Consider the following 9,431-nt stretch of genomic DNA (forward strand, 5'->3'; position numbering starts at 1 on the left):
TGATTTATTGGTGGTCACTGAAATAATTGCGTGAAATAAGCGCAAGTAAATGTGATAAAAGTTTTAAAAACCGTAACAAAATACTACAACACATACTGACTCAGAAACATCTCTCAGAGTGTTGTTTTCATTTTCATACTGAAAATGTTGTTCATGAACAACACGTATTACACATCAAAATAACCAATTTGATGTGTAATACGTCGAGTTCGTGCACGGGGATTTTTGTCAACAACGTCCAAAATTTGTTTTTAGACATCAAGTATTCGATCTTCTCGATGACGGCCAGCTTCTTCATTTTCGGAATTTAAAAAATTCATAGTTTTCACGTTTAATAAATCATGAAAATAGGCGGAACTCGTGTGAATCTCAACGCCAAAAGTGCACTACTGATAACGAAAAATCATAAAAACGAAGCGATTAAATTAACAAATTTGCGTTAGCCAGCAGTTTTAAAACAATTTTGACTAAAATTTCAAATGTAATTTTCTTGGAAACTACACATTTTTGGATGAGACAATTTAAGTTGATTCAGCAGTTTTATCAGTGGACCATTACCTACGTGTTGAAATTATGCTAGCCAATTCAAATACACTCTGTATACAGAATGGTTCCGTTTTAATCGGAGAAAATTCGGGGATAGTAAGAACATGTGAAAATAATGTGGGGTTGTTCTATGAACAATTATTAAAAATGCTTCTTTATCACTTATCATAGATAAATGGCGCTTAAGAAATCGGTACAAAATAACAGTCATCACTCAGTTAGTGTGATTTTAAAATATAGGCCGTAGCTCTCTCCCTTTAGGAGATATTAAGAAAAAAATGAGAACAAATTTCAAATTTTGGCGTCATTTATCTTTGATAAGAACTTAAGGAAGCGTTATTGAACAATTGTTCGTAGGACAAATCCATATTATTTTCACGTGTTCTAACTATTCCTGAATTTTTGCCAATTAAAACAAAACCAGCAATGTGTAGCAAAAGTTTAAAATAAATATGTTTAGTTTAATTTCTTCTTTATTTCGTTTTCATTTTCTGCCTTGCCACACAATTTTGACAATTGTTTAACAACAATAAAAACCAATCCTAATATTATAACACTTGTCAACCCAATAAAAACCGCGACATCGAGTAAATATCGTTGGTACCAAGCCAGATCTATTCCAGGGTATCTGAGATGGGGCGCCCCTTCATGTCGTGCGACATACTCGATCCAATAAATGGCATAATCTAAGGGGTGTATTGCTCGATCTTTCATTACTTTCGACCGCTTTATCACATTTTTTTTGTAGCTAAAAACACAATTGATTTTGTGAATTTCATGGATTTGAATTACTTTCGATCATTTAAAATTTCATTCAAAGAGAAGGATAATTTTTCTTCCGATAATTCTGCGTAGGGAACGGCAATACCAGACCCTGCTGCCACTGCAAATTCCATATTTGCCTTCTGGTCGGTAAAAACCGGAATCCCTAATGTTGGTACTCCATGATAAATGCTTTCCATTGTGCTTAGAAGACCGCCATGTGTGATAAATACCATTACATTTGGATGAGCTAAAATTGTTTATTTTTGCTACTAATGGTACTAAAAGCAATGACAGTGTACCTAAAACATCCGACTGTGGCAACCACTTTAGTAATTTGACATTTTGGGGCTTTCCTTCCATTTTTTCACTGTCCCATTTCCACAGCACGTTTTGTTTAAGTTTGGAAAATGCTTGAATAAGTGCTTGTAATTTTTCTTTTGGCATGTTTGAACTTTTCAATAATGTCCCCATTGAGAATAACACAACTCCCTGTTTGGAATTATCCAAATATTTCTGAAGATCCTCCGGTAATTTTTTTCCTTCCTCAAGATGAAAACCACCAATTTCGACAACATTCGGTATTTGAATTGTAGCATCATAAGAACTCAAATGCGAGTTAACTAGCAATAAACTGGCATTATTAAGAAAATCGTACAAATCGGGTTGTCCGGGTATATATTTCTTTACTAGTTGTCTGTGTTTTGGTAGTACGACCCATTGGTGATAAAGAATCGAATAAGCATCGTAAATACTGTTACAAAGTCGTTGCCAAAAGTTCATACGCCCTGTATAGGGTGTCTGGATATTTGGTACATAGGATGATAATGTGGGATGTCCAAGAAGAAAACTACTCCATGAAAAAAGGGGCATCGGTGCAAGAAGTACCACCGGTGCTTTAAAGTGGTGGCCTATACCAAATAAGCCTTCATTTATAAATTGGGGTAAAATTACAAGGTCAAAATGTTCGTCCGAGTGTAACAGTTTTTGTATTTTTTCATTTCGAAGCAATTCTTCTGTTACAAAAAGCCCAACGTTATTCACAAAAATCACATTCTCGAAAAGTGTTTGCTCGTTGAGTTTAAATAAATTCTTCTTGTGCCCTTAAAATAAAAATAAAATATACATACACTAGCTAAAATGCAAACTGGTTCTCTTTATACTTATTTATATACTTACGAGTATCACTTAATTTTTTTAAATATTTTTTTAAGAAATAATCAATTTTTATGTTTAATTTTTTCAAAAAATATAGAACGGAATCTAAAAGGAGATAAGTAGGTACTTACGATTAAATACAGGTATTATTTCCTCTACACTAATTTCCTTAAAACTGTCCAGAGATTCCGTTTGAGGAAATGGATTAACAAACGTCACATTATGTTTTCTTTCTGCTAATTCTTTTGCCAGTTTAGAGGCTAAAGTGTGATGACTATGAGACGGAGTAGGAAAAATTGCCAAAATATTGTAACATTCCGAAATACACAAAAGAGTACAAAACAGAAACAAATTTCGAACGCACATGTTTAGATACGAAGTTGATAATAAACTTTGCAGCTGATTATGTCATCGGTTAAATTTATGTAAGTGGCAATCAAGGCCACGTGTTTGATTTGCAATAAAATAGCACATCACAATTAACTAGACAGATAGCCTAGATGTTGTATTTATTTCTTTATTTATTTTAAATAATTAAATTAAGATATAAAATTTAGTTAATTTTTTCTTTGGTTACACGTTTGCCAATAATGTGTTTTATAGTTAAATAAATTACCAAAAAGATAAGAAAAATTGTAAACATGGCAAAAGCGCTAACATCCAGCAAATTTCTTTGAAACCAATTCAAATCCATTCCGGGGTACCTAAGATGGGGAGCTCCTTCATGACGTATAACATACTCAATCCAATAGATAGCGTTATCTAACGGCTTAATTGGACGATCTTTCATAATTTTTGATCGTTTTAAAACATTTTCTGTATACCTAAAATCAATTACTTATTATTAACTATTACAATATGTTTTTTATAGTAACATACTTTGGATTATTTAAAATTTCTTCTAAAGCATAAGATAATTTTTCTTCAGTGAGGTCTTGTAAAGGTACCAAAAGAGCATAACCGTACGAAACTGCAATTTCCATGTTTGTTTTTTGGTCAGAAAAAATAGGAATTCCTATAAGTGGTACTCCACGGTAGATACTTTCCATAGTACTTAATAGTCCACCATGGGTGACGAAAGCTTTGACATTTGCATGAGCTTGAAATATTTAAATTATTTTTTTTTAGGTATTCTAATAAGTTAATAGTACCTAAAATGTCCGTTTGTGGCATCCATTTCATTAATTTGACATTCTTTGGTTGTTCTGGAAGTTCCTCCGACTCCCATTTCCACAAAACATTTTGTTTTAATTTCGAAAATGCTTTAAGAATTGCATTCCTTTTATTTCGTGGTAAATCAGAACTTTTAAGATTTGAACCCATCGAAAAAACTATAACCCCATTTTTGGAACTATCCAGAAATTTCTGTATGTCTTCTGGTAATTCCTCTGGTTCTTTTAAATGCATGCCACCCATTTCTATTACATTTGGTATTTGAATAGTAGGTTCGTTGGCGCTTACGTGAGAATTGACTAATAGAAGACTAGCATTGTTGAGAAGATTGTATAAGTCTGGTTCACCTGGTATATGTTTTTTGACCAGTTGTCTATGTTTTGGTAAAATAATCCATTGATGGTACAGTATCGAATAAGTATCGTAAACACTATTACAAAGGCGTTGCCAAAAATTCATATGGCCTGAATATGGGGTCAGAAGATTTGGGACATATGACGAGGGGGCTGGATGGGCTAAAAAATGTTTGCTCCAGGCAAAAAGGGGCATTGAAGACATTAAGACAAAAGGGGCTTTGAAGTGATAAGCAAGTCCAATTAAGCCTTCGTTTACAAATTGTGCCAATATTATTAGGTCGAAATGTTCTTGAGAATTTAACAATTTTTGTACGTTTTTGTTCTGATAAAATTCTTCTGTCACTGCATAACCCATATTAGTGAGGAATTTCACACTATTGAAAACAGTCTGATCGTTTAAAGAAAGTAACTGTTTTTTGCGTTCTGTAAATTAAAAATTATAAATCAGTTCTGACTAATTTTATATTTCAGTTTATACCTTTTCATTCATGCAAAAGTTTGTTAGTTTTCGAGTTAGTATCTAATCAGCTAAAATGAAAAGTGTTATTTCAAACAGTTAATCACTGGTACTTACCATTAATTACCGGAATTATACTTTCCAAAGAAATTTCTCTAAGATTTTTAGTCTGGGTTTTTTGAGGAAATGGGGTGAGGTAAGTAACTTCATGGTCTCTCTTAGCCAATTCCTTTACAAGTTTATACGCTAAAGTTAAATGACTGTGAAATGGTGTAGGAAAAACAGCCAATATTTTGTAGCTGTTGCAAAGACACAAAAGTGTACAACATATTAGAATTTTCAAGTACATTGTTGCTAACTTGGTTGCTCGAGTTAAGCTACGAAATTTACTTTAAAAGCCTAGTTTAAATAGATAAAGAATCAAGGCTAAAGTTGATAAATCCGATGTTTTTGGAACTAATGATAATATTATACATATAATGTTTATATGAATCTACTTTGCAGTTATCAGAGATAAGGTGTTGTAAAATTTTAACTGGTTTTATTTTCAAAATTATTTGTAAATTAAATAATTGATAAAGAATATTTTATTATATTATTATCTGTAAATAATAAAATAACGATCAAAATAAGTAGCGAAATTATTTTGTTTATTCATAACGCTTTTATTAACTATTTATCTTTCTTATCTGTTGATACTGGTTTTGTTAATTTTTTTTTCCTAATCAGACCAAACAAATTTCGAATAAAATAGAAAATTACAAAAACCAGAGTCAAAAGAAAAGAAAAAATATCGAGCATTTCCCTCTGGTACCATTTAAGGTCAAGACTGGCAGATCTAAGATATGGAGCTCCTCGATGACGAATAACATATTCTATCCAGTAGATAGCAGAATCAATGGGTTTCATGGGTTGGTCGCGCATTAATTTTGACATTTTTAAAGCATTTTGTTTGTATCTATAATTATTTTCTTAGTTTTTCTTTATTTTTTTTTAACATTACTTACTTTGGTTTATTTAGAACTTCTTGTAAGGCTTTATACAAACTATCTTCAGTTATGTCCTTCATAAGAATACTAACCGCATATCCTCTTTTGACAGCAGTGGCCAAATTGTTCTCCTGATCGGCAAAAGAAGGGAGACCAACTACAGGAACTCCAAAATAAACTGCTTCAATTAAGCTTGAGACACCTCCATGTGTTATAAAAGCTCGTATGTTAGGGTGAGCTAAAAATAAAAAATTATCAACACTAATTACATAAATGATAAATGATAAATGATAATTTAAGCTAGATGCACAAATCTTTGTCGAGTGGTATTTCTTAAAGCAACAAAGATGAGTGCTAATCTAGTTATTTAGATTATCTAGAGATTATTTTTTAAACTATATATAATTACATTCGTGAAAAAATAGTCACTGTAATTAGCTACTAACAAGTGACGCTATTGGTTGATTTGAATTTTTTTCTCATTACGATTGGATGACAGAATTGTTTAAAAAATAATCTGTGAAATTCTACAAAACTTAAATTTTACCCAGTACACTTTGTTGTGGCAACCATTGAAACGTTTTAACATTTTTGGAAATGTTCTTCAAGTCACTTTCATATTTCCAAATAACATTTTGTTTAAGTTTTGAAAAAACATTAAGGAATAGTGTGTGTATTTTGGAATCAAAGTCTTTACTTTTCATACTTGAACCCATTGAAAATAAGATGACTCCATTTTTTGCATCATGAAGGTAATTTTTTAGATTTTCAGGGAGTGTGTTTGGTGTTTTTACGTGATAACCACCGATATCCTTAACAGCAGGCAAATTTGGAACAGCATCATAAATAGTACTATGACTATTGCTTAACACGAGGCTGACATTATACATCACTTTATTCAGACTAACTTCAGTTTTGAAATATTTTTTAAACAACTTGTTCTGTTTCGGTAGATAAATAGTTGCTCTTAGCAATTCCAAAAGAGTATTTGTAAAAAAATTATTTAACTTGTCCCAAAATGTGTCAAGTTTTGTTTGAAGATTAAAGGAATCTAAGACGTATGATGATGGAGCAGGAGCCCCAACTAAGTGATTAGATCGGAAACCAAGTCTGATCGGAGTTAGAATGATAACAGGGGCGTTAAAATGGTATCCCATTCCGATAACAGCTTCGTTGAAATATTGCTCTAGGATTACTAAATCGTAACGCCTACTTGAATCTAACAAGTTTTGTACTTGTTTGTTGTTTAACATGAGTTCAGTCAAGTCAAGCCCCAAATTAAAATCAAACAATGTCCTCTCTATGGTGCCTTTATATTTAAAATTAACGAGTTCATGCGGAACTTCTACAAATTATAAGGTTATCATTAACACTATGATAAAGATGACAAACCTTTCATGCGCTCCAGCAAATCTTCAGTGAAAATATATTCGTAGTTTTTGTCTGAGTCATTGTTCGGAAAAGGAGAAATAAATGTGACTTCATGATTTTGATTCGCTAATTCTTTAACTAGACGAAAAATTAGGTTAAAGAAATTGAATGTAGGAACTGGAAGAATCATCAAAATCTTGGCACAATGTATTCCAGAGACACAAAAGAGAAACAGCAATTGTAATTTCATTTTGTACAATAACTGTGTAAAAAGTAAAAGTTTGGTATACAATAAGGACTACCTTTATTTGCGTAAAATTGTGATAACAATCATACGAGTAAGTTAAAGAATGATTATTAAAACACTAAATGGGCTATAAATGCAAATTCACATTTATTTGCCTGCCAATTTAAACTCGTATAAATGTGTTCTTTTAAAACCCTTTTCAGTTGTTTTTTTAACTGTTCATTATATGTGCTATTTTTCTCTTCTAGAGGAATTTAAAAACTACCAATGAGTTAACACGTTTTATTGTTATTACTTGTTCTATTGTATCAAGTAGTCTATTTGCGATAAAAGAAAGACTATCCATCAAAATTCAATGGCGTACAGTTGGGGACACGGAATCCTGGGCAGTCTTTTGTTGTCATTTCAAAAAACGTCAATGTAAATGTACCTTTACCGTCATTATGATTGATATTTAAAAAAAAATGTCACATTAACATTGATATACATCAATTTTTGCACAATGCCAGCTGTACAGTTTTTAATAAATCTCGAGCAATCAAATCAATGTCAAAATCACAATACAATACTTAATTTCAATGACAGAAAGAATTTAATATTAAATAGGTGTTGTGTTTGTAATGTACATTAAATAGGCCCAATACTCAACACATTAATTTATGGTTTAAATATTGCATTCATTCACATCTAAACATAATTGACACACGAACTAATAATGGGGTACTATACTATAAAAAAAGAAGGCAAAATTTAGGTTTATATTATTCTTCATTGTTAAATAGCAAAATAACTAATAATCGATTTAAGCTGTAATTTTTTAAATAAATGAGATTTAAACAAGTGGTTTTTGATCCACTACATTCAAACGGTATTAGAATGCGCGTTTGATGACGTCGGGTCTCCCCATCCAATCAGCAAATGCAGCGCTATTTTGTGTCTCTTACCGACGACTTTCCTGCTCCGTCTTCCATCGCATCGCAGACTGGAGTTTGGGTTAGTGGCTGATTTTGCGCGTTCGTCATCACTTGGCGCAAATATGGTGTGTTTGAAAGTGTGTTTATTTTTCACCAACTTCAAATTTTTTTTCGCCTTGAATGAACCCTTTCGCAAAAAATAAAAAACACGGGTATACAGGGTATTTCACGAGTGATAATGAGCCTGACGGAATTGAAAATACAACCCACAATACATTTACAAAGTTAACGTGGATATTTTAGATATCGCTTTGTTTGAAAAACCGATAATGAATCCACGATAGCTTTGCTTCCAATAATTTTATTTGTCACAACTGACATTAAATTTAGCAAAAAGTCAAAATGCATTCGAACGATGAGAGAACAGATCTGATTCTCATTTATGGCGAATTTGGCAAAAATGCTTCTATCGTTGAACCTTTCTAAAGACAATATTTCCTAAAGAGAAAAGCTCCAAAAAGTCTTGAATCACTAAAGTGGTAGATAGGTACACTTAAGGCTGTCCGGGAGTGAACAGGCAAGTCGGTTTTCAGCACTAATTCTTTTTCAAAAGCAACTAGCAATACACCCTAGGCAGGGTCCAAACTCAGTCTTTACCTGCGTTCAGGGGTTGAGTTAGTAAGGGTAATATATAGTAATAAAAGTAAAAGATCAGTTCGCTAATACTTTTATGCCTTGAATTTGTGGAAGTTGACAAAGAAATTTCTTAGAAAGCTAAATATTGATTTGACTTTTGGATCTTAAAAAAAATCTAATCATAATTATTCTATCTACCTGATAGGTTGTACATATTTACTAATTAGAAAACTCACAGGTTGCATTTTCAATGGAAATTAAATTTTTGTATGGGGTAACAAGACATATAATTCCATAAATTAAAATTTTTACAATCGGAAAAATTACAAATTTATGCAATTGTGGTCTCAAAATTTTGGACATCAAGTTATGTCAGTTCAAAAAATATCAATGTAAGCCACGATTTCGTGTCATTATAATTGACTTTTGGATCTAAAACTTGAAAGTTTTAGTTGAAATTTATTTCTGGCATCGATTTCCTAATACATACAATAATGCCAGCAGTTGCAGTACGTTTTTTATATAGTTTTTATTTTTTATTATTATTTTGAATTATTGTCATTTTTATTTAGCTGTCAGCATAAAAACTACAAAAATCAAAAAAAAGTTGCACATAAAGTCAGTTTTACATTTTATGTCAACCGAATGACAAATTGTTCAAAATTTTGTGTCGATATATCTAAATATCTAATTTACATTGTGCACTACAAAATTCATATTCTTTAGAGGGGCATTTATGATTTTTTTAGCTAGATTTTTTTTCTATTGCAATTTTTTGTCATTGACCACATTTATGGGTACCACTAATCGTAGAAAAATGCG

General features: G+C 31.7%; 3 protein-coding genes across 5 annotated transcripts; all 3 read right to left on the reverse strand.

Moving 5' to 3' along the window:
- Positions 1–1,001: 1,001 nt before the first annotated feature.
- On the reverse strand, positions 1,002–2,985 carry LOC123015712 (UDP-glycosyltransferase UGT5-like). The gene is made up of 4 exons (XM_044415596.1): positions 2,598–2,985; positions 1,611–2,411; positions 1,339–1,558; positions 1,002–1,294 (listed from the first exon to the last, which is right to left on the reverse strand). Exons 1-4 carry the CDS (start codon positions 2,830–2,832, stop codon positions 1,003–1,005), a joined length of 1,548 nt encoding a protein of 515 aa, XP_044271531.1. The 5' UTR covers positions 2,833–2,985; the 3' UTR covers position 1,002.
- On the reverse strand, positions 2,868–4,818 carry LOC123015713 (UDP-glycosyltransferase UGT5-like). 3 transcript variants are annotated; one of them, XM_044415598.1, is made up of 5 exons: positions 4,580–4,664; positions 4,474–4,523; positions 3,618–4,418; positions 3,346–3,565; positions 2,868–3,290 (listed from the first exon to the last, which is right to left on the reverse strand). In XM_044415598.1, exons 3-5 carry the CDS (start codon positions 4,348–4,350, stop codon positions 3,020–3,022), a joined length of 1,224 nt encoding a protein of 407 aa, XP_044271533.1. In that variant the 5' UTR covers positions 4,351–4,418; positions 4,474–4,523; positions 4,580–4,664; the 3' UTR covers positions 2,868–3,019. The 3 variants fall into 3 exon arrangements, with proteins under 3 accessions (XP_044271533.1, XP_044271534.1, XP_044271532.1); XM_044415599.1 differs by having other exon boundaries at positions 4,570–4,650; XM_044415597.1 differs by lacking the exon at positions 4,474–4,523 and having other exon boundaries at positions 4,570–4,818.
- Positions 4,819–5,042: 224 nt separating this feature from the next.
- On the reverse strand, positions 5,043–8,854 carry LOC123010917 (UDP-glucuronosyltransferase 2C1-like). Its single transcript, XM_044408107.1, has 4 exons — positions 8,846–8,854; positions 8,004–8,148; positions 5,460–5,679; positions 5,043–5,410 (listed from the first exon to the last, which is right to left on the reverse strand). Exons 1-4 carry the CDS (start codon positions 8,852–8,854, stop codon positions 5,125–5,127), a joined length of 660 nt encoding a protein of 219 aa, XP_044264042.1. The 3' UTR covers positions 5,043–5,124.
- Between the last annotated feature and the right edge of the window lie 577 nt (positions 8,855–9,431).

Source organism: Tribolium madens, unplaced genomic scaffold (assembly GCF_015345945.1).
Source record: "Tribolium madens isolate multiple individuals breed KSU strain unplaced genomic scaffold, Tmad_KSU_1.1 Scaffold_19;HRSCAF=116;Tcas5.2_LG9, whole genome shotgun sequence".
Lineage (NCBI taxonomy): Eukaryota > Metazoa > Arthropoda > Insecta > Coleoptera > Tenebrionidae > Tribolium > Tribolium madens.